The sequence below is a fragment of the Opisthocomus hoazin genome, chromosome 4 (assembly GCF_030867145.1).
Source record: "Opisthocomus hoazin isolate bOpiHoa1 chromosome 4, bOpiHoa1.hap1, whole genome shotgun sequence".
Classification (NCBI taxonomy): Eukaryota; Metazoa; Chordata; class Aves; order Opisthocomiformes; family Opisthocomidae; genus Opisthocomus; species Opisthocomus hoazin.
Window position 1 is genome coordinate 76,631,054 of NC_134417.1, and position 25,049 is coordinate 76,656,102.

The window sequence follows — 25,049 nt, forward strand, 5'->3', positions numbered from 1 at the left end:
ATCCAGAATCGATCTTGTTCAAGGTTATTGCTTTCCAGCGTGTTCAAACAGAAGCCAACATGAAGAGAAACACCATCAATCACTGCGCTTCTTTTTCTGGCCCTGGGTGGACCAGATTTAAGCCAGGACTTTTGGCTCAGTTTAACACAAGTAATCATTTCTGGCAAGGGTGCAGCCAGATCACGTTCTGGTTTATAGCGACGGGGGCAAATCCCACCACTTCATTGAAGTGAATGGTCCTTTGCATGCAAACAAAGGACTGCTTGTAAAAACAACTGGATCAAACTTTGACACTGTCTATAAAAAACAGTTTCGAATGAGGTGGTGAAATCCACGCTGCTTCCAAAAACCCACAGTAGCTGTGCTGTTTAGGATCGGGATAAGAAAGCAAAGTGCCCCTACAGTGCAAGCAATCTGAACCTTTTATTATGTTTACACATACATTGGAAGGAGCTTGTTAAACGTGAAGTGGGTTAATCAAAATATAGTTTATAACAGGTCATCAGCAATTCAAGACCCTAAAATGCACAAACTATGTCCCAGCAACAAGATCAGTGATTTCTGTATGGTTATACTACAAAATTGTGGTTTGCTGAACAGAGCAGCAGTCTAACGTTTAATCCCACTGCTATTTGGCTCATGTCTCCAGTTTTTCTTATCACGACATTCTCAACTAATGTGGACTCAAGAGGCATATTTCACTGCAGGATTTCAGACTCAAACTATTTTTCCAGAAGAAGGAAAAGCTAAAACATATTTCACAACACTGAACTTTAGTTTAAAATTCTGAAGCTACATGGCTCATAATCCAAAACCTGATTTCAGATAATCACTTATTTTCTTTGCATTAAATCAGTATCATAAAAATGTCTCAAAGAAGAGTTGGCTATTTGCAGCAAGTAATTTTATTCGTCTACCCGAATTCTAAATTTGTACTTTCATTTTATATAAATTTTCAAGATAAATGGGTAGAAGTATATGTTGCATAATTATATATAATTGGCAATTATAGACTTGGTTTGAATACTCATTTTTTAACCTTCTAATTAATACAAGGGTAATAGGACTGAAACAAAAATTCATCACCTACAGTCCCACAGCCTTCTAACTATAATTCATAGATAAAAACATCCATCAAATACATCAATGCTAATCTTAACAATATTTGTGTCTTAATATCAAAAGATTACAAAATGATCTCTGTAGGAAAGGTTAGAATGAAATATCTTAGGCACATAAAGCCAAGTATTGAGGTAATCTGACTGCAATCTAGTCTACATGTTCTATGGAAAAGCTCTGCAAAGCTGAAAACAACCTGTGACAGGAACGAGAGCAGGTGTATGACACAGGTTCCCCTTGGTTCTCTTTTAATTCTTTAGCTTGTACTACTCCTCTCACTAGAGAGTAAAATCTAGTAACTTGTGTTTCGTTGCTGAAAACTAGTAATCACTCAGTAAGAATGACTGCTTCAGCATTTCTCAGATGAATTGTGCACAAGCGTCTACCAACTTCAGCAGAATTGGCATTTGCTTTGGTGGTGCAAATATAAATGCAGGTACATAAAAACAGAGTAACACAATATTTTGTTACTGTTTTAACAGATGTTTAAATATCATGATTTAGAAAATATTTGTTCTGAGATTAAATAACTAAAAATTTGTTTTCACTCATATGATTTACAAGGTTTTCCCAAATAGTTCCATAAAAGCCTTAAAGACACAAGTAACATCCTGTGACAGAAGAGCAGGAGGAAGACAAAGCCATGTTTCCAGATTAGCAAACAGAGACCACCGGAAGTGCTCCCAGCAGTTTTGGACTGGATTTTTATTTATTGTTGTTGAAGTGCCAAGCTTTGTGATGGCTACCAACAGCAGTACAAACTAGAGGGAATACTTTGGGCACACCTATGCGGTGACAATCACCTCCTATGCCAAAGTCTGCAGGAAAGCCTCAACACAACTGTTACCTCTAAAATTGCTTGGAAAAAACCACACAAGAATAAAAACACACTCCTTAAACTGTTTTTAGTTACATTAGCAGCACCTCAATTTGGGTTTTAAATCAAACAGGAAATATTCACTTGCTAATAGGAAGTCCCACAGAGGTCCCTTCCAACCCTTAACATTCTGTGATTCTGTAATATCCTTGTTTGTTTAGTTATAGAACAGTTGCTATCACTAGGAAAGCAAAACATTAATTTAAAGTTTATTGAAATAAAGGTGTGTTTTACATCATCAACATGTTCTTAAGTCCCCAAAGCTGACAACTAGTCAGACAAATGTGGCAAAAATTGAATAGCATTTTAATCCTGGAACTCCATGGGTTTTAGAGTTACAAAACCCCCCTGCATGTAAATTAACTTCCTCAAAGTTTGCTGGTAACTACTGAAACACAGAAAATTCTGCAGTACACTAGCTTGACTTCAGCTGCCAAAGAACATCCTCATTCTGTGGGATGGTCCTCATAAAACCAGCTGTTCCGCTACACATAAGCAAAAATGAAGAACCAGCAAGAGGACCTTTAAGAAGAAGCTGTCCTTAAAAAGCAGGCAGATATCTAGAGACGCTCGTGTGCCATCATATCTACATTTTAAAAATACCACCATATACACATAATAATACATTCATAGGGTTAAAAACCCCAATCGCTCTCAACTGAGGAGTGACAGAATACTTTAATTTGGGGATTTCCAAAAGTATACATTTTAAATGGGGCTGAACAAAGAATGAGATTGCTCAGCATTTCTGAAAATATCAAGAACTAAGTTTTGCATCCAAAACTAAGAAACGATTCCTATTAAGAATTCTAGCTCAGAGATCCATAACACAAATGTTAACAAGGATTATTAATATGTCACCAAGAACTTAATGAAGAGAATTTCAACCAGCTTGCTAATTTTCAAAATTACTATCAACATTATTCAAAGCTACTTGAAGGTCAAAAAAATATTACTAATATATGCCTGATGTCAAAGCTAATGCATTATTATATTTGGTATGTTACAGGATATAGCTCTCTCACTGAAACACGATTAAATTACATTATATCCTTTTTTAACAGTCAGAAAATATTTTCAATTTACTTTTTTGTTAAAATGTTACCATTCTCAATTCACAAAATTTAACCATTTGTAAAATTTAAAAATCTAAAGTTATTAATTATATAAAAAGACAGTTGATATTTTAAAACATCTATAAAGTATGTGAAGTTTCAAACATGTCATATTTGAAACAGATCCTAATACATACTGCCTTTTCCAAAAACCAACCTGAGATCATCAATTGCAACAAAGATTTCTGGATTTCACCTAAACCACAGTTTATTACACATTTCCCTATCCTGGCCTACCTCAGGTTCAGTCATAGTTTATACAGGTGTGTACACAATTCATCTGAATCCCAGAATTAACCAAACAGCAAGAAATGGCAGGCTGGATTTTTTTTCTTCAAAATAAAAATTATAGTAACAGGAAATTAGCTACTCCATCAATGCCGACCACTTTTACAATTTATTTTTTGGTTATGAAGGTAATTTGCAAAGCTCCAATAACAATAAATCACTACTGTACTTTTTCTTACATAGTTTTTCTTTTTTTTTTAATAAGTCTCGTTCCTAGGCATTTAATATGCTTCAATTCTGTAGTATTATCTGTCATTTTTCATGTTCTGTCAGCAGTGCAGCTATCTCATTTGTCTTGATTTTTCCAAAGCATTCCTCTTGTCTGTGACTTTCTCAAAACACTAATAGTTGACAGCTTTTCCCCTCCCAGCAGAGTTCCAACCTGCAGTTTCTATTACGTAGTTACTAAACCAGAACAAGAGGCTATCTAGATGCAATGTTTTTGTAACAGGCAAGTGAATAAAAATCAAAGTAATATCAGCAACAATCCCAGTGATGACAGCACCTTTGGAAACATTTGCAGCTTCTTGTGATTTCAGTTCAGAGGATTATATTCATGTGATTGCACTACGAGGATTCCTGCTTGGAGACAGTTTTTTGGGAGACTTGGTACCAGTGATCTCAGCAGGGGACACTTACATCATCTGCCAAGGCTGCTGCACCATGGAGTATGGGCACTGGGTTCTGTTTTTCATAGTAATGCAGTTTTTCATGAATCTGGAAGACAACAGCACAAAATGTTAAGTATATTTAGCAGCACAAGAAATGGTACAAAATGACCCTATTGAGCTAACTGATCTGTTGACTGTCTGTAACTAAAGAAACATCCTTCTAGTAACCTACAGGCAGGAAACATGTAAATGTAATTCATCATCATCCTCTGTTGAAGTGCTAAGAATATGAAATCAGATGGAAAAAATGCTCAGTATGTAGACCAACCCACAGAAAAACTAAACATTTGCGATTTTTCTCTTCTCGCTCTCTGTGTCCATATTTCTAACATATTGCTTTAAGTATCAATTACATTTTATATTGCTGCTGAAAACACAAAGCATCAAGTGTTTATCCCCAAGATGGATATAAAAAACCCTGTAAATTATGATTTATGAAGTGAAATAATAGCCTGCCACCCACATCTTGACAGACAGCTTGCTGGAGCGGCTGCCGTCATTAAAATAATTCAGAAACAGGGGCAAAGTAGTGCTAATATGAATTCTAACACATCTGAAAGAAAAAGGCAGTCCTTCAGCAAGCTGAAGTCATTTAAGAGCATTTAAAGTTTTTAATGGGGAATTATCAACATTAAAAATGCACTGTTCTTTGATTCTTTCAAAAAGGGAAAGGATACACTATCATTTAAATATCATGCCTCCTCCCTCCTCCACAAGTCACGCATTTCAAAATTGAGATTTCTCCAGCGTGATAGCTTAAAAGAGCTGAAATATTTTAAAGCTTCTAACAAGCTTTTTAAAAGTTATTTCAGAATGGCATAAAATAATACATTAAACATTCAATTTTATTTACATTATTTTCCTGAAGATACACAGATGTACAAATATTAATCAAAATTTATAAAAAGACAACAACAGTAGTCTGAACACACCTCATTCTTAGATTTCTACTTTAGTTCCGCTGTTCTGAAGGAGGCATGAACTCCAGATGTTTGGAGGAGTTGCAGAAGGAGCTAAATCGGGGCCTCCCATGCTTGGCAAGGAGAGGAAGACAAGGTCTGGCAGAGGCCATGGGGTGCAAAACATGGCTGGGGAGCCCCTCGCATCCTTGGGGTACGTGAACCCCAATGATACACTACCCCTCCCCAGCATGCTGCTGGGGGAGGAATAGGACAGGCGCCAGGCAGCAGGGACAGCTTTAAAGAGCAACCAAACCAGTGGTCTTTGCATATTGACAATGTCTGGAGTTGACTGGATCGTATCTGTTTTGCACCAACTGTTCCCTCCAGCCTTTCCCCCTCTTCCACATCTGCTTTTCTCCACTTACTTTTACCCCCAGCAGCACCCACTCCTCTCATGGCTCTGGACTCCTTCAGCCTTCTCCCCAGCCCTTTCTTTTGAACTTCAACCGAACTGCTAACAACTACACCCATAACAAGACAATGCCATGTCAGTGACGCTTGTGCTTGCCATTTCTCCTGTCTTCTGCTGTGCTTCGCAACACTTTCTAAGTCCACGTCTGGTTTTACTCACTTAGACTATAGGTTCTTTGAAGAAGGCCATACGATACCCCGTTAATGCAATGTGGCATAGGAAGATCTAAGTCTTGGTCAATCCCTTCATCATTTCTGTAATAAGATTATTTCTGTACGTTGTTGGTTAAAGCATACCAAAGTTCTGAAACATCAAGGTGAAGCATGAAGACAAGACAGCTGCTCGGTTGCTAAGTTCTAAAACGATATGTTCTGAACAGCAAGTATTTGTACCTCGTCTGGAAACTAAACGCAAAGCACTATTATCTCCAGAATGTAAGTCTGAATTTTACATAGCTTACATAGACATTGTTTACTGAGCAAAGTAAGACTAATCCATATTGGATGTCACCAAAAGTAAAAAAGTGACTGGAAAACATCTTATTTCTAGCTCACAAAGCACACAAACTAAACAAGGAGCTGCAGCTCCCTGAGTTTAGCAGAAATTTGTGATTTACTTAGACTGTGAACTTGAATAAAAAAAAGGCATAATAAATCAAAAACTCTCAAATCCATCATGTTTTTGAGTGCTTTGGCCAACGTCTTGATTTTATGCAGGCTGAGCTTCCATCAGCTCTGAGGTTAAAAGCAGTCATCTATGCTACCTTCTGCTTTCTCAAAGAAAATAGAAGTGCCACTGCAGATGAAGCTGGTTTTACCCTGGACAACCTGCAGGTGTCTTTACCAGTGGAATTAAAAAAAAAGAAAAAGAGCAAACTAATGCTGAGACATTCTTGCATAACCCATCTCTGAAAAAATGTTGTAACATTGTAAATTCATACATCAAAAATAGGGTTTAAATAGGATGTACTGTGTAACTTTAACAAGTTATTGGCTCTGCCTATAACCAGCAAATGGCTGAAAACAAATTTTAATTTTCCTAACAGTGGATACTGGAATACAGTTAAGCATTTAATGAAAGTAATTAAGATTTTATTTGATTGTGGAGGAGTTGTAGAGAGTAACTGCCCAACTAAATCTAGAGCAAACAACAGAAACTAATTAAATAAGCAGGAAAATTTAACTGTTACTAGACAGTTCTAAATATTAGCTTTTGCTACATCAGGTTGGAAGTTTTATTAATTTACTGTACTGGCACTATAAGTGACTGTAGCAATACATTACATCTTCTACTGTAACAGACACTGCAACCTCAGCACACTTCCATTCAAGATGCAATAGAGGTGTTTTTTTTAAAAAAAATCTGATTTTATTTGATAGTATTTTGCCTTGTTTGTTAGCTGAATCTGTTTTTTTAAAATCAGATCTTTATATGACAATATCTGTCTTCCATGTCTCTGTATTTTAAAGGATTTACCTAAGAAAATTAAAACAGCTCTGGTCTGTGCACAGAGCTGCAGTCAACGCAAAATAAAAGGATTACCTTGCATATCAGTATAAAATTATCACACGCATCATAAAAATGCTACTTCCTACTGCTCTCCTACTGTTACCGCCTACCTCTGACTTCTGGATAACTAATGTATCCATAAAGTATGCAGCACTTAGATATAAAAACTTCCTGAATACAGTAAGACAGGAGACTTGGTGCAATTCAACTGACAAAGCAAAAATTTCAGTGAGGCAAAAATGCATTTTCAGACAATTTCTCCTCTCCATGTGTCTCAAAATGTGTTCCAAGATGTTTTGGTCCATAATTTTCCCCACAGATCACAGTAAAGCTGACTGGTCTCTAGTTCCCCACGTTGCATTTTTGGCCTTTCCTGAAGATGGGTACCGCACTTGCTTTTCCCTAGTCACTGGGGACTAGGTCACCTCTGTTGACTTTCAAGGATGACAGAGTACACTTGCAAACTCACCTGGTGGCCTCTGAATTTCCCAGACTTCAGGGTGATGAATGACTGCATTTACGACACCCGCCTTTAGAAAAACTACTGTATGGACAGCCAAACATTCAAGCAACTTCTCCACATGCCGTCTTTCAGGTAATTATTTTTCCAAAACTGAAATTTGTAAATCATGCTAATATATGCACAACTACCATTATATTGCCAAAATGCAATTTGTACACAAGTAGAATTTGAAATTTAAATATCTAGATTAAGTGATCACATTGATGAAAATGAATACAGCTAGGCAAACACGGAAACAAAAAGCAAAACAGGACAAGGTGGTGCAAGGACTTTGCCTATTTACAAATCTCACTCAATGAAATAAAGCTGTAACAGAAATTAAAAACATCCTGAAACACTTTGAGAGAAGCATGACAGCAGACTGAAAATAGAAGAGAGCATTTACCTATTCAAGATAAAACATTTCATATTTGCAACCATTTGTTTGAGCTTCATTCTAAAGAATTCTGTTTAATACAAAAGGCAAATTTAGCTTATATTCTGCGATTATACTGGATGTGTGGTAGCTTTAATACTATTGCCTTCTCTCTAGTAGAAACGTATGGAGAATATAAGACTGTATCATGTTTAAAAAAAAGAAAATTGAGTATATCTGGTTTCAGTTCTTCTGACATTTAAGTGTGAAGCTTGAACCCTGAAAATCTCTTCACAGATGAGACTGAGTCTGTTAAAGCAAGAGTTATGTATTGTAAATAAAACATATAAAGCTCTTCTGCTGAACAGATGACTAAGCTCCTGGGGTATCATTTTTTTAATTTTTATTTTTCTTTATGACTATCTCTTCTTTTCACTGTAGGGTACTTTGGGAAGACTTACAAGGTTCTGCAAAAACCGACAATCTACTGTGAAGATATGCCCCAAAAGGAAAAAACAATCATTTGCAAATTTATACAATTTTTTGGCACATTTGTAGGCAAGGGAAATTGTTTCTGGATTTTCCTGGAGAGATTGAATTAAGCTTTCTATAACAAAGAATAGCAGAAATATGCTTTCTGCAGTGTCCCCAGCCTGGACTATTTCAAAACCCACAGGGAGCTTTCTGAGTCAGAAAATCAAAAATCTTAAGCAAAGACTCCTACAAAACAAGATTAATTTCTCCTTTTGGATTTCTTCATTTCCAGGTACAGTTCTGATATCATACGGCTGAAAACAGTCTTTTTGACAGAACAATTGGCATAGGTAAAGAATAAGTGTATGTAAGAATATATGCGCAAACACTTCTAACCCAGAAAACACTGTATCAACATCTCTGAGCCATACTAGCACATGAAACACAAGAAACATCACATACATTTGTGAAAACATTCTGCCAACCACACAGAAATGTCACCAACTACTCAGACACATCAACACCTCTGGTTAAGAGCTTTTCTTACGGTGACAATGCCATCCTGACTGTACACACTGAGGAGGATCTTGTGAGAAGTTTGTACTGACCATCATTCTAAGGCAGACAATAACTCTGGAACAGAGTGCATCACCTTTTGAGAAACGTCAGAGGCTTATATCCTCTTATTAGATATATAAACATTCCCTTACATGGGTATGATTTTACTGGATGAGATCTCTCTCAGTATGGAGTTAAGGTACCTGCAAAATTTGCCTAAGTACGCACATGGATGAAAACATGCAACACCATTTTTGTTCAATGCAGCAGAACAACTGGCAGTGAGGACCTAATCATCACACCATGCACATTTCCGGGGTTTTACTCTGGACTAGCCTAGTCTAGTCTTGTCTGCTGAATATCCATCCTTGTTTAGTTTCAGCAGAAAGAAATTCATCTCACGTACTGGACTGCTGATGCTTGCTGATGCAAACCAAAGCAGTACAAGTTGAGAAGATGGGAAATTGCTTTAAAATTGCACTCCTAATCTGAACTAGAAAGCCAATATAAACACGCATACGAAGCACCAAGACATGTCTAGAAGACAAGTATCAAGTATATTGTTGTAGAAAGTCCATAATAGTAGGCATAATATTTGCCCTAACTGCTCTTTGCATTATATTCTTCATAATATATCAACAACAAGAGTGTCTGAAATCAAAGCCCTAACAAAAGCCATGCAGCTTCTGTATTTATTGGCTTAGTCACTTGCATGGACGCCTCATGAGAGACTCTCTCACATGGAGAAACTGTTAACTGTTCACCAAAGTGCCAGGTTCACGCACCGTTTGCAAAAGTGTCTTTAATTCCACTCGTGGCATCACAAACCAAGCAGATGCTACTACAAAGAGGACCATGTTTACATTAAAAAGCCACAACAGTTGAAGAGAATGGAAAAAGAAAGCGAAACTGGTGAGGCAGTAGGTGCCAGTTTTGGTTTCATTTGCAGTTTGTGTCCTGCACCGGTAATGTCTTGAGCAACAGAAATCATTCCAAGGCACTAATGACTGCAAAGGACACATTTATGAATAGTCCCAACACTTACACAGTGAGATTTCAATACGAGAATTGGGTTTTCATTTGATCACTAATGGTACTACCTTAATCTGAGATGTACACAGTGAGTTCACTGTCTAAATTGACCAACAACATTGAGTCAATGAAAAACAAAGTACTCGAAACAAGAAACGGTGGGCTACAATGAAGCATATGAAAATAACCATTAACACCATTTACAAACTATAATTGCATGCCATCATCTATGCTGAAAGAGTATGCATATTTTGATGTAGAATTTTAATTAAAAGTTTAATTCCCTCCTTTTCTCCTCTCAGAACCCTACTGTATCAGATGAAAGGAACCAGAAAAATTAGCCAAATTTTTTTGCTTTATTTTCATCATTTAGCAGGTGTGCGTAAACCTAGTTACAAAGCACAGAAATATGAACTGAATACAAAACTACTCATTTGTTCCTGAACCTTCCTATAGTACTTATCATTGCAGCTTTGGCACACTAATGATTTTAAATATATGAACAACTCTGCAGTAATATGGCATGATGAAAACATGACGTGTAGGAAAACTGAGCAGCAAATCAAATGCCAACTCAATTCAAATACCCAAGGCAACATCTTGAAAACTATCTATCTTTCTCAGAACACGTACAGCCTTTAAATCACATTCTATTCAGGCCAATTGAACTGCAGTTAGAGGCACAGAATATTGCTAAGAATTTAGCATTATGTATTTTAGAAATGACAAACAAAATAAAAATGCATAAATCACAGCTAACTACTCAAAGTTTGCAAAGAGAATTTCATTCCCCAAGGCAGCACTAAATTGCCTCAGTAAGTAATTGCACAGCGCAGAAAGGTTTTTGAGAGAATGTTACAAGTATAAAGCAAGCCTCTGCAGATGTAAAAACAGACATTCAGATACCCCGATTCTGGCCCAATTTTCCACAGTAAAAAGTTTCATCAGAACAGATGAGCAATTCTCTTTCAAGGCATTGAGCAGAAGCATTAAGTTCATAAGAATTCAAAAGCAGGCTAATGGCACGGAAATATTTCTGCCTATACAGTTAAAAGACAGTAGTCAAAAGTCATTCAGAACGTTAGACAACCTTAAACCAAGAAGTAGAAACTTGCACTATAATAAAACAATCATAAGCTTCTTTATCACTACAGCATGAAATAACTTCAAAAAAATCAGAAAGCCTACAGGCTGTCTGGTATAAACTGTTGTACTGGGCTTGGCTGGGAGGGAGCTCATTTTCTTCATAGCAGCCCATATAGTGCTGTGTTGCATATCTGTGCCCAAAACAGCACGGGTAACACACCGGTGCTTTACGCATTGCTGAGCAGAGCTTGGCATAGCATCGAGGCCTTCTCTGTTCTTGCTCTGCACCCCCAGCAAGTAGGCTAGGGGTGGCCAGGAGTCTGGGAAGGGACACAGTTGGGACAGCTGACTCCAACTGACCAAAGACATACTCCATACCATGTAACATCATGTTTTTCCAAAGCAGCCGTTGCTTGGGGACTGGATGGCCATCAGTCGGCTGGTGGTGAGTGACTGCTTTTGCATCACTTGTTTCCACCCCCTGCAAACAGCCAGAACAAGGGAACAAACAACAAGGCATCTAAATTCTCTGATGGAAACCGAAAAACGTAGACTCCTAGCTTGAGCCTTATCCCACCTGCTGCTAAACTGTGTTTTCTTTTTGGGAGCGAGGAAGAGGGTTTTAATGTCTCCAGTTATTACAGTTTGAAAAAGGCGGTGTTTCTAGCCCTGATAAAACTTGGTAACTAGTTCATTTAGCACTCCTTTAAGTAAGCAACTCATTCATAGAAATTAAATAAGGCCCAAGAGTGAACTTAATGGGATTTTGTTAATTTCTGTCATCTTCACACATTATGCCCACTGAAGATTAAACATCCTCTCATGTCAATACTGCAGGGGACATTTCAGCTATCACAGCAAAGAAGCCTGTTATCAAGGTCCTAAAGCTGAAAAAAATGGATGTGATTTCTGCTGAGTTCATTTTTGTGCTACAGCAGAACATAGAAAACAAAAGAAACCACCAACGCTCTCTTTGTTCTAAATCATATGTGTACTTGGAGTCCATGATTTGGAAAGAGCCAACAAATAAATGTGTATATCGAGACCAAAGTGCTCTGAGATTATAAAAATCTTTGCAGTTGTGTTAAAAGAATACAAACCAGGCTCCAAGCATAGAACAATAGCATGGTTTGAGTTGGAAAGGGCCTTTAAAGATCGTCTATCCCAATCCTCCTGCCATGGGCCGGGACACCTTCCACTAGATCAGGTTGCTCAAAGCCCCACCCAACCTGGCCTTGAACACTTCCAGGGAGGGGGCAGCCACAACTTCTCTGGACAACCTGTTCCAGAGCCTTACCACCCCCATCGTAAAAAATTTCTTCCTTATGTTCAATCTAAACCTACACGAGTATCTGTTCAGCCCTTAAAGACAAGGTTGCTAAGAGTCCAGGATAATGCTAGATGACACTCAAAAAGGGTCCTTTACCCAACATTCAGAATGACCTATGTTCATAATAGAACTCCTCCAGAAATTTCTAATTGCATTGCAATTTCAGAAATAAATTTTCAGAATTGTACACAAAATTGCAGTAGTTTTCTAAGTTACAAAATGTGGTAATAGAGTTATATTAGATCATATTTAAGAGCATTTTTCTTGTCAGGTTACTTTTTGTAAAATTATACAATGGTGTGTTATCTAGAGATTTACAAAATTACCGGAGCAGCATTATTTTAAATAAGGTGCTGTCAATGCAAATCAGCAGCACTGCCTGAAGAGGCCACAGCTTCAACTTGCACTCCCAGCAAGCACTTGCTGCTTGAACTTTGATTCAGCAAGAACTTGGTTATGGAGCGCTTATGTGTGTGACAGAGTTGTTAGGGCAGAAGTGCCCCGTTAACCGCGATGGCAAGCATCATGAGAGTATTATGAATTAGACTGTTAAAGCCAATAAAAGAAGCACAGCATGCCAGGCATGAAAGAAAGCAACCTGGTGGGGAAAGGAGGCAGCTTTTCTCAACTAACAAAATCAAATGATACATCGATTTTGTCAAGGACAAAGAAAGAGCCTTCCCAAAAATTCAGATGATGTGAAATATTAGTCACTCCAGCCAAATAACTAGTTCTTACTGTCCAGCCAGAAACTGCAAGATAGAAAAAATGCCTGTGCACATTGCAGTAAGTTGTACAGTAAAATCCTATTCTCTGTGGATTTTTTTTTAATCTGTGGTTTCAGAGTTTCCTCCTCAATCATTTAACACTGTGCCTCATTACCTCATTTGTCTGTCCTTCACCCTTGATCAGCCCTGATGAGCAAGGCACATCTGAGGAAGCTGATCATGACAGAGAAAACGCTATGCTTCATGAGAGGTAGGAGGAACACCCACACCCAGGGGTGCACCTGAGGGAGTCTCACAGACAAAGCAGTTCTGAAATGAGTCTGACAGGTCATGAGGGCACTGCCAGATTTTATTTTGTCTTAAAGAGATCTAATCAAAGTCTCAGGCCTGTAAGGCCTCATCTCTTGTTTTTTATTGTAAAATGACAATGCATCTCTTCCACTCTTTCTGTATTGAGAAAACCAAGACAGACACTAAGTGAGCAATTGAGGATTCTGGCGATTCTGCTCTTGCTTGCCTGTGCCACATACACTGTCCCTGTGTACTTAAATTGTATGTATTTCTACATGCACCTCCCCATCACATTTCCTTTTTATTAGAAAAACTACTTTATTATCTGTTAGTTACCTAGCTATTGACACTTTCAACAAACACATCCTTAATGAACAGTGGAGTATGCCTGCATATCTATGTCTTTGATCTATTCTTACAATATTTATAATTTCAGAATTTCCTGTTTTCATTCTAGTGTCACCAAAGCATATGAAAGAAAACTACTAAATGCATCCATTACACTCATATAGCATACCTTCTCCCTAGCTCAAAAGCAAAGAGATGAGAGCCACTAAAATTAAATTAAAAAAATTAAATCCATTTGGAACATTTTAGAGCAACAGCTACAGCACCACAGAATCAGCTTTCCTAACCTAGAGAGCACACTGCAAGCAAGCAGTTATTCACCAGTAAATAAGATTTAAATGTAGAAAAAAATCCACCTGACAGGGAGGACTGGTAAGGTTGTTTTTATTGTCCATTTCAAGAAGAAATAAGGACAGATAGGAAAGGAAAGGTGGGAGTGCAATCAAGTGTGAGATTAGTGGAATAGATGTTCAGCAGTAACAGTCCAGATGTCGTCATTTTAAAACAAAGGTTCTAGGGTATGAGCCTGTTGTAATGTAGTGAGCAACCAATTTCCTGATTCACCACCATCTTCTTGAATGCCAGTCCATCCATCCTCTGTTTGTAGAACGGAAAATTAGCGTTTCCTTGCTTAACGTGTGGTTAAAAGCAAGACCAGGTAAGTACCTTGAAAATAGTGTGCCACATACTTAAATTCATTTGGGTGCTATGGAACTTGAGGTAGCTGATGAAGACCAGACACTTTTATCAGGAAAAAAGGAACAGATGTATCCTGAAGCTTTTTTTAATGTGGAAATTTGAGGAACACAACTTCTCTATATGCATGTATAAAAACTGAACAGAACCATTTGAGAAAATGACAGAGGCCATATACACAACAGCAACACTTCATCCGACTCTTTCTGCCCATAGCCAAGTTACCAGAGCTAAGTTCTACAGATTTCTGATGACACAAAATGCTCCAGCTAAGGCCGGCTCATGCAAACTGTGTTCTGCCAAGCAGCTCCTCAGGGGTGTGAGCAGAGCGGGGACCAGGCACAGAATGGGCAGAGCACCCCAGTGCAGCAGGAGCCCGGCGTCCCTGCAACACACGGAACCAAACCACTGCTCAACAGACCAACAGTTTGGTCCAGCGCCTGCAAGGGAGCGCCTTCCAACCGGGCTGCCAGCCCTTTCTGAGATCCTACAGCCACAGGTGCAGCAGCCTTGCATTGGACTTGCATTTTGCTGTAAACAGATTTCCTGATTTGTCATTCGATCCTGGAGAACAAATTCCTTGCTTTGTCATGGCCTCTTTAACATGAAAACTCAGGTACTTCTCCAGTCATTTTTAAGCTAAACCCAAACTCTTTGTCTTCCCCCATGGATCATGTTTGCAGCCCTCTCATCATCCCAATTGCTCTCTTCTGGAATTTCTACAGTCTGCTTCATTTGGGGCCTTACCTGTGATCGGACTATTTTTTCCTTAACTACTGATAATCCACAGCATGCCATCTAGTTCTCATACAGCTGATAATTATTATTCAAGTAGGATTCTAAAACTACTACAAGTTTAAAGATTGAAATAGCAATTACATGAAATGTTTATTTCCTTATTCATTGCCATCTGCAGAGTACTCTAACACACTTGTGATTTTAACTCCTTTAACTCAAGCTTACCTTGTGAGATGCTGCCCTTTTTCTTCCTTAATTATTAAAAGCTTTTTTATTTTTCAAATTTTATTTTAATACCTCAGAGGTTTAGTCTATATCACACACAAAAAAAAGATAAAGGGCTCAAGAATAAGAAAATTTTGGTCTGAATGAATATGAAAGCAAATGGTAATAAGACTAATGTATTAGCTATTTTATTTTTGCAATGTTAAGCAAAACAGATTAAATGCTGGCTACAAACCCAGTTATTCCTTGCATAGTTTCTTAAAATGTTTATTTTTCTGTAAGAAACACTTTTCACTTTGAATTCATTGTTCCTTATACAATAAAATAAAGCTGCTATTATATGAGATTTCACAGATTTCATTCAAATGCACTTTTTTTTTGTCAGGAACAAGAAAAGGTTTTGATGACTTTGCTTATAGGAAGAGGGTCCCTAGGTAGACAGAGGAAGTTCAGACCAAAGCCAAACAAGTTGCACTTGCTCCAAAATAAATTTCCCTGCCCCTTTAGAGGCAAACAGCCTACGTGGCTACTGTATACAGTGTTTTCAGCATTGTTTTTCTGTACTTTTAACCCCATTTCCAAAGGAAGGAGCATCAGAACAATTCCAAAATTGAATGAAGCCACTCTCTTGTGTGAGCTAAGGACATGAAGTCCTTGAACAGAAAGAACAGAACAACACCAAACTTTTCTCCTTTGAAACAAGTGCTCTTCAAACTTAAGTCCATGGATGCTGAAAGATCCTTCCAATTTTAATGCACTACCCTTCGTACATGCATTTTCAAGTAAAACAAAATCTGAGCCGTAAACCCATCGAGTACCATTCTGAACCAGTCTGAATTTGCTAAAATAAAAGATCTGGAATTCTTTTCTCCAAAAGCACACACTTACCTGTATAAAAACATCTTAAATTCAGTAAAAGTTTGAGGACAAATTTCAGAAGATCAATACTGAACTTAGGATTCCAGGTCACAAACCGCTCTTTCCAATTTACAGCTCTTCACTCTTCTGTCTCACTCAGTGGCAATCTTTGCCCACCCACGCACGGCATTATTACTTTAATAAACACCACTTTTTGAATGAAGCATTCAAATTTAAATAAAAAAGCAAATTTGGGGTCTTTATTTCTCTCTCTTTCTTTCATCAAAACAATGACAAAGATTCATCATTCACAACACAATAGACCAAATTTTTTATTAAAGACAAATTTAATGTTTCTTTCTCTGCATAATTTAAGCTTCTATGTTCATGCTTTGTAAGTGATCTGAGGAAATACTTCTGTGCAGTACTGCAGGCATAACAAACTGATCACACATACAGCAAAGCTTTCAAAGTCATATATAAAAAGTGCAGCTTAAAATGGTAACAGTACTCAGGATTATGACATCATTTCTTACCCAAAGATTCAGAGCACATTACCAAAGGAACTAAATACCAGTTTCTGCATCACTGAAAGTAAGACAAGGACTAATCACAGACACAAAATGCACTTAATTTTCAAACCAATACTACTAAAATGACTTTTCATCAGAAAAAAATTATTTGGTCTTCCAACTACTGATAGTGAGATACCTATAATCAATTGCAATATTCTCCTGATATAATTGTCAAGTAAACAACATGTCTTTCTAAGTAACTTTTAAAATATAGTTTTATTTAAAGAACACTTCATGTAAGCAAGAATGGAATTGCAACTCCCACTGAAGCCCTTCAGCTTGGAGAAGCAGCACTCAGTAAAGTTGCACAGTTGTAATTACAGATGCAAATAATCCTTACTGCAACAATCAAACAGTTGATGTTTTACAATGATTATAAAGATAAAACTTGAAAAACTTCTTTAATTCAACACACTAATGAACTTAGATTGATCAGAAAAAAAAACTATAGTATTTCATTTCCACGTTCCAACAATAAACTTGTTTTTTCTTTCCTTCTTGAAGAATATCTTCCATTTTTTCCCACCTAAATACTCTATTGATACTTCCATTTTAGGTATCACCTGACCCTGTGAGTAAGTAATGCAACAGAGACTTGGAAAAATGTATGCCTAACTAATTTGAATTATTATCGTGTATACAAATAATCCAAATAATTGATCTAAACCACCAAAAATTAACAACTTGTTTGAGTCTTGTTATTGGTCAGATTTTAAGAAATGTAAAAGTTTCTTCAGCTTTATGACAAACCTTTTTTAAATAGCACAAGTATACTACTACTGTTTTATATAGCAAAAATGTTTCTCCATTTTTGCATTTGGCACTTTAAAGATCTTCATGAATTTGAGAGGAGGATTTATTCTTAGAAAAGTCAGCTTTCTGTACTACAGAAAAAACATAATTGTCCTTGCTCTTGAATATTAGATTTGAATATTTCAGAGAAAAAATTATGTAAAGGAGATAAAAAAAATTATAATACTAAACATGAACTGAAAAAGGAAAGAAACAGGCTAGATGCAGCTAGAATGTAAAGAAGAAGAATCATGTCAACAGCTGAGTGACTGGGTTTTGGTAGCTGTCATTATCTGAAGTCCTTCTAAGCACAAAATACACCAGCAACAACTGTCATCTCATCGGTGAGAGACAGCTAGGAAAACTGCAATCCTGAACACCTCATGACTTGCGATTCAATTTGGTTATCTTAATTCAGCAATTTGAAAGAAAACAAAACAACATTCCATTATTTCCCACTGCTTTATGCTGGTATGTTGATTAGCAAAGAAAGAGCCATCAAGTGAATTCAAACATAAATTTACAATACTTTCTGTGCCAATACTAATATCCATTCACGTTAAATTATTCCCAGAGTCCGAATTAGAGGACTGAAGAGCTAACCTGCTAAGAATATGAAGATAGCACTTTAAAAAAAATTGAAAGAACACTTTTCCAAATAAGTAAACTATCAGGACATGTTTTAAATGAACAACTGTACAGTCCTGCCTTGTCAAATAAATACAGCTGAAGAAGAAGCTTTAACATGAGACAGAACTGAAAGGTAAGATTTGTCTTTCGAAATCTGCTAAGATGGGAAAGCAGCACTGTACAGTAAGAGCAGGTTGTCCCCCCTTCACTGCAAACACACTTCACTGAAGCTGAAGTTCAAGATTTCATTTAGATGCTAGAAACAAAATACGTGTGCCTAGATTTAATACTTTGCTCAATAAATGCCTTGTCCGTTCCTTCAGAAAACACAACTTACATGAACACTAAAAGATTCTCATTTGTCCACAAGTATGTTTTACTTGTAAACAATTTGCTCTGTAATCTTTATTTCTCCTGATATTACTATGTTTAAACACTCATCACAAATTTGAATTGAGGTCTTCACTTTCACGTCATTACATAGAACCTAATTTCCAGATGTTTTTCCAAAAGCAAGTGATTTCCACTGTTCTGTTAACAACATAAATCCAAAGGAAAGAACTTTCTTAACCCTATTCACCAAGTAAACAGATTTCTAACATGAACAAAAGCTAAACTGCTCACCAGACCGATCTTTTTTTTTTCCCCAGCAAGCTCCATTCTCTGCAGAACTAAGATTTTACAGAAATGTCAGTTAAACTTAAAGAAAACAGACAAAAAAACAGGATTCGCTGCATACAGACTGAGAAATCTTGGCATAGACTTGTGCTTTTTCACTTTTGCTATTCAGGCAGAGCTTGCTAAAGTTAAATCATGAAGAGTTTGGTTTATTCCTGCTTAGTACAGTAAACATCATCCTTACAGTCTCTACTCAATGTTAGTCCAAGAGCCAATTCAATTCAGGTTCCCCGAGTTCCTAAAAATATTGAAGAGTTTGTTTCTGTACAGCTCAATGATACAAAATTAACCTATTCAAAGCCCAAACTTTAATCACAGACAGGGACACCTATGCTTTGAGTTAAAATTAAATATATATATAGTCACGCACAGACATACGTTTATCAATTAGCACCATCTAGTGGGGTCAATACAATTTATGTGATATGAGAAGTATGTAGCTCATTGTTCAGGCTTTTCTACACCCTGTGCAACATGATATGATACAGCACAGGTCAAGCAATTCATAAAATTCAGAGGTAAAAAAAAAAACAAAACCCCAAACTCTCTCATTTTAATTCATAACATTATGTTATTCCATTATAAATTACATTTTAAGAAAAATACTGACACTGCAAGCTGCATGTAAATGCACATGAAAATTTATTGATAAGAAAAAAAATCCCACCTTTTAGGCATTCATACAGATGCAAAACACAATTACAATGTAATTACTATTTTGTATTTTTACTCTTCTGTTCCCCTATCACACACCTCAAGAAAAAAAATCAGCCACTCTTTAAAAGAAGCTACTCTGAAGCACGGAAACGATGAAAAATACCTTTCACTTAAGGCCTCCCTCATCAGAGCAGAATTCTGCTGTAAACACAACTTTTGCTAAAACTGGATCAAAGTGCCACAAACACTGGATCACGACCCAAAACGCTAATGACAGATTAAATAATTCTGAAATTTTCAAAGCAATTAATTTAAAAGAGGTCACCTACACTAAAAACAGATCCTAAGAACTAACCATACTCATTTATGCTCTTTCTCAAATATGAAATCTAGCAACTGATTTTTAATCAGTTTTACATTAAAAACTGTAGGGACTTAAGTCGTGCAAATAAATAACGCTGAGAATTTCAAATGCAAAAGCTAAAAGTAGTAGACCCCACATACATCAACCATGCACAAGAAAGACTCATCAATAAAAAGCAGCAGCACGTGGTGCTTAAATGCAACAGGTAAATCTCTACCAGCCATCTGCAACAGGCAAGCGAGCTAAAAACATGACTGGTCCCTTCTCCCTCTGCCTTCTTACAGTCCAGGTTAAAAAACAAAGCAAAACAAAACAAAAAGCCAATTAATCACTAAAATTAAGTATGTGCTTAAGAGCATTAGGATAAGTTGCAAGGGTGAAATCAAGCATTTGCTTAAATGCTCTTTAGTAAAGCCATGGTCATGAAAGCAAAGAACACCTACAAGGAGATGCTCTGCATTCAGGTCTTCCCTTGTTTCTGAAAAAGGTGATTGACAGTTAGCACAACTTTCCAAACACATCACAACAAATCTAGTGGAACTTGGACAATGAGGGACAGACACCTCTGGTGAAATCCCAGACCTAAAATATGAAAATTTAAAGTTGTGAAATCTTAAAAAATCGATGGCAAAATTGAAAATTACTTCACAGTGGCTAGTAAAGGGTGAGCTTCTGCTCTTCTCTACTACACTTGGCACTAGATGAAAAGTCAGTTTTATTTTTGTTCCTGGAGTAGATACGGGGGAAAAATTAAGAACACTAAAAACCAGCAGTGAAAGACTTGCAGTGAGTACTTCAGAAGTCACAGAGTGTAAGAACAGAAGATGCTGAGGCCTGCACAGTGCACTCATGTGCCAGGCTACAGTTTAAACAGAAATCAAGACAGAGATTCTAATAAATTAATTAACCCCAACAAACAAGATTTATAGTAAGAATTTTAATAAAAATAACAATGATAACAGCACCTGAATTTTATTTAAAAGGATAGAGAGATGTGCTAGGAGTGACATGCCCCAAATAAGTACAACCATATAATTACAATAGTGTTAATGGATGCCATTAATTCTCAACCTTCCACGCAGAGATGGAGAAATACCAATGCTGAAGTGGAATGTTTGTTGTAGGATAAAGAGGAGTATGAAAAATAATGACAAAAGTATTGGGAAAAAAATTACAGTATTTTAGGAGAGATTTAATGTAATTTCCTTGTACCTTTTCAGACCACTGCACTTCAGGTTTTGCACTAAATCATCCAAACATTCAAACTCGTTTTACAGGAAGCTTGAAATCAAAACAAACATATTAATTTCTTTTTATACTGGAAGGAATATCACAAATGTATTTGTACAGGCGTATAAAATTACAGCCATGCCCTATTTTGGAAAGCTGGTAGAAAACATCAGAAATTGCCTAATGACAGAGGAGAAAACAGTAACAAAGATATGGGAGCTGTAGGGATGCTCCCATTATTGTAAAAAAGAATACAGAGATACATCTAGAAATTTTATTCTTCAAGAAATAAGGATCTACGAAAACACAGACCAGCAATACAAAATTATCAGCTACTGGGATGCCAAAAGATTTCCTGAGAGTTTCCAAAGAGGAACTGCCCCCCAGCCCCAGCCAGCCCCCTTTATTCAAGTGGGATGAAACCAAAGTATTAGCCAGCATGACCTAGCCTGCTTTACATAAAAATTTGTATTTATATCACTAGAAATAAGCAAAAATTTAAATATCAGGAAGAAGTCTCGTTAACCAGGTAATTTTTTTTTCACATTTTTATGCCATAGATGAGTTATAACATTAACAAAAACAAAACGCAACACATTTCCTTTTATATCATGCAAAAATATTAATTTACCTTTGATAGAACAAGAAATTACAAATATTGATACAGCTTAACTCAGCTGAGCTCCCCCAGCTCAAATGAAATACACTGAAATACTCTCTAATCATATCCATCTTTGGATGTTCAGCCTCAGTGTATGAGAGATCACTCTTACGTACTTTCTTAAAAGTTTGGAAAATCAGTGGAATAGCTGAAATAAGCAAAAACTAGCACAATTTTCCCACAAAGAAGCCATGATAGAATGGCTTTGAAAGTGCGCTAATAGGAATAATTAAAGGAGAATAAATGCACGTAACACGAAGTGAATTAAAGGTCTCTCATACATTAATATTCCATTTAGCAGTACAAAAATAAATAGAAAACAATCCGTTCTAATCCATTAAAAGACCAATCTATGTATTCAGCAAATACAGAGACAGGGCAGAAGCAGGACAGAAGACGTCATCAAGCCATAGGTTTTACTCAGTTACCCAATATGCAACAAGAGGCAAATATTGCTTCCCCCTTGGATGAAGAGAATATTAAAACTGGGTCAGATTATTAGCCAGAATTAGAGATTGGTAGAAAGTGGATGTTTCAAGATGAAAGAGCATAAGCACACAACTACAAATATTTTGTTGCTTGGCATGTGCTGTGCTATGATTTGTAGTTAGCCTTTAATGACATACCAAACTGCAATATCACCAGCTTAGTATTTCAGATGCCGATTAACATGATTGCAATCATGAGTTACTTTTTTCCTAGAATGTCTGAAACTTGGAAATTCAAAATTACACCCTGATTTATGGTTTGATCCTGATTAAAGCTGTGTATGTCTGTAGTATCATTACTGGATTATTTAATCACTAAATCTCAACACAAACCGTTCCTTTCCACGAAACCCAACCTGTAAATCACACTAAAATTCAAGATGCTTCGTGAAGATGCTATCCATCCTAAATGTGAAGCAGTACTAAAGCTACCCCACACATAATCCCTAGCATTTACAGCTGACAGATTTTTACATTTTTAAACTCTTAAAACATCAAACTAATTTAGGCAAAATCATGTTTGTGAATAATGGACCTCACTGGCATTTACCTTGTGCACGTTGTGATTTCTAGGAAAAGTCAACAAGAAAAGTTACAAAGAGATAAGAAGACAATACGGATTTACTTTCCAATAGACAAAATAAGCATGTTTACCCTCCACCATGCAGTAAATATGTTCTTCATGAAGCGTAAACAGTGTACCTGAGCCACTGGGGCAGAAAAAAATCAGTGGCTCCAAGCCTCAGAAATCTCCTCTGGGGAGCAACGATTTCATAATAGAGGTCTGTGAAACAGGGTGAAGAAGAAAGGCAGCAGGAGGGGAATCAGAGCAAAAACAACCTATAACTGAAGGGAGAGCACAAAGTGCCTACTTGGCATGACATTCTCTGAAACAAACAGTTCTGAAGCAAAAATGTGTCCTTGTTGACCAGCAGACGCATCAAAAGAGGCATACTGATGCATCAGGAAAGTATAAATAATGAAATTAAAATTGAATACTATTTTATTCCTTTGCTCCAATGATGTTGATGGGTGTATGTCTGTGCATATGAGATCCAAGTCCAGACACTGATGAGAGGAGGGCGTGTTTACCTTTCCTTAGCGAACTTCATAATGTGTCTAAACTTTAAGCTGGACTAGCCAACAAGTAAGAGGAGGCCCATATCTGGAAGGACTCAAGGTCTTAACCAGTGGCTGGGTAAAGGGCCCAGGGTCCAAGCATGGCTATTTAGCTGGACTTAGTGCCCGTGCTGGTGTTCGAGGAATCTGTAAATCTGGTTCTGCTTATAAATCTGGAGAGCGAAAGTGTGTGCGTTTTCACGGCTGAACTGCAGCCCTGATGAGCTAGAGAGGAGAAATGGGACCAGGCTGTCTGGCTTTTTTCTTTATATGAGCACTGTTGGTGCTTGCGTGGGTAATGGCACTACTGTGCCTGTGGCAGCCTTTCTGGCCAGCTGAGCTAGTGGCACAGGCACTCAGCCTCCGCACTGGCTGGACCTGCAAACGGGAACAGCAGTGACCACAGAGTACCGGACTGGACTTCTGCAGCCGAGACAGAGCAGTCCTCATGTCCTGGGGTCAGCTACACTTGGCAACTCTCATAACACCTTCAAACTCCAGCACTGATGGAGTATAAAATATTAAATATCTCATCTAGTTTACATGTAACAAAATAGCGTAACTTTGCAAACATATTCAAACTAGAAGAGCAACGTTTTCCCTAGGAATTTATATGGCCGCATGAACATGCCATACAAATATTTAATCTTTATACACTTACTGTCTTAATTTCCCTAAGAGACAAGGAATTAATCCAGTCTTTATTTAGTAGATGAGAAGTAGAAGAAGCCTGCACACATACATGGGAGGTCACACTGAGAGAAAAACTGGGTTTTAGTAAGAAAAATGGGGTGAAGACAGATGCAAAATACATGACCATAATGTATGCATGTACAACTCTAAGTGGCCCACCGAGGCACCAGTGTTTTTTGAAAACAAATCCAAAACAGCTCTAACTTTAGACAATTCAATGATTTTAAAACTGTCACTATAGGAATAGGAAAGATTTTTACACCACAGGTACCTTCGAGTGATTCAGCTGGAGTAAGAAAGCATGAAACCCTTCAAATCTTCTCTCTGTAGCACGGAAACAGACTATGTCACCTTACTGAAGACACTACGACGAAGTGAGTCTGTATGTTTAGGTTTTACTACTGCATTGAAGGCATAGTCAAGTGATACCAATTGCCCGTTGTAAATTACTCATCCTTGATTCTCACAGACGAATAAGCCTTATGCTTTGCCTGTTTTTAAACAATTTTTCTTCAGCAACTTATTGGTTACCTTGCAGTGACTGTGCATCGCATGGGTAGCACTGGAATGTCAAGCACTTACATGCTGCAGCTCTCAACTTAACTTATAATTGAAGTGAACTTCCACTGACATCACCACACCTGCAAAGTGAGCAGGGGGATCACATAGGTGATTCCCTTCTGAGGGGAACAGAGGGCCCGATCTGCCAACCGGACCCATCCCACAGGGAAGTCTGCTGCCTCCCTGGGGCCCGGGTTAGGGATGTTGCGAAGAAACTCCCTGGTCTGGTGCGGCCTTCTGATTATTACCCCCTCTTGGTAATGCAGGTTGGCGGGGACGAGGTAGCAGAAAGAAGTCCCAAGGCCATCAAAAGGGACTTCAGGGCACTGGGGCGACTGGTTGAGGGATCAGGGGCGCAGGTGGTGTTTTCCTCCATCCCATCAGTGGCAGGGGACAGCACTGAAAG

The 25,049-nt window shown here is 37.5% G+C and overlaps 1 protein-coding gene across 4 annotated transcripts in view; it reads right to left on the minus strand.

Annotated features, from left to right (window-relative positions):
* MPP7 (MAGUK p55 scaffold protein 7) overlaps positions 1-25,049 on the minus strand; it is a 160,807-nt gene that overhangs the window by 64,091 nt on the left and 71,667 nt on the right. For all 4 annotated transcript variants that reach the window (XM_075419596.1, XM_075419597.1, XM_075419594.1 and 1 more), the window contains one exon: positions 4,039-4,116. In XM_075419596.1, coding sequence (XP_075275711.1) covers positions 4,039-4,116 — 78 coding nt within the window. The remainder of the gene's footprint in view (positions 1-4,038; positions 4,117-25,049) is intronic.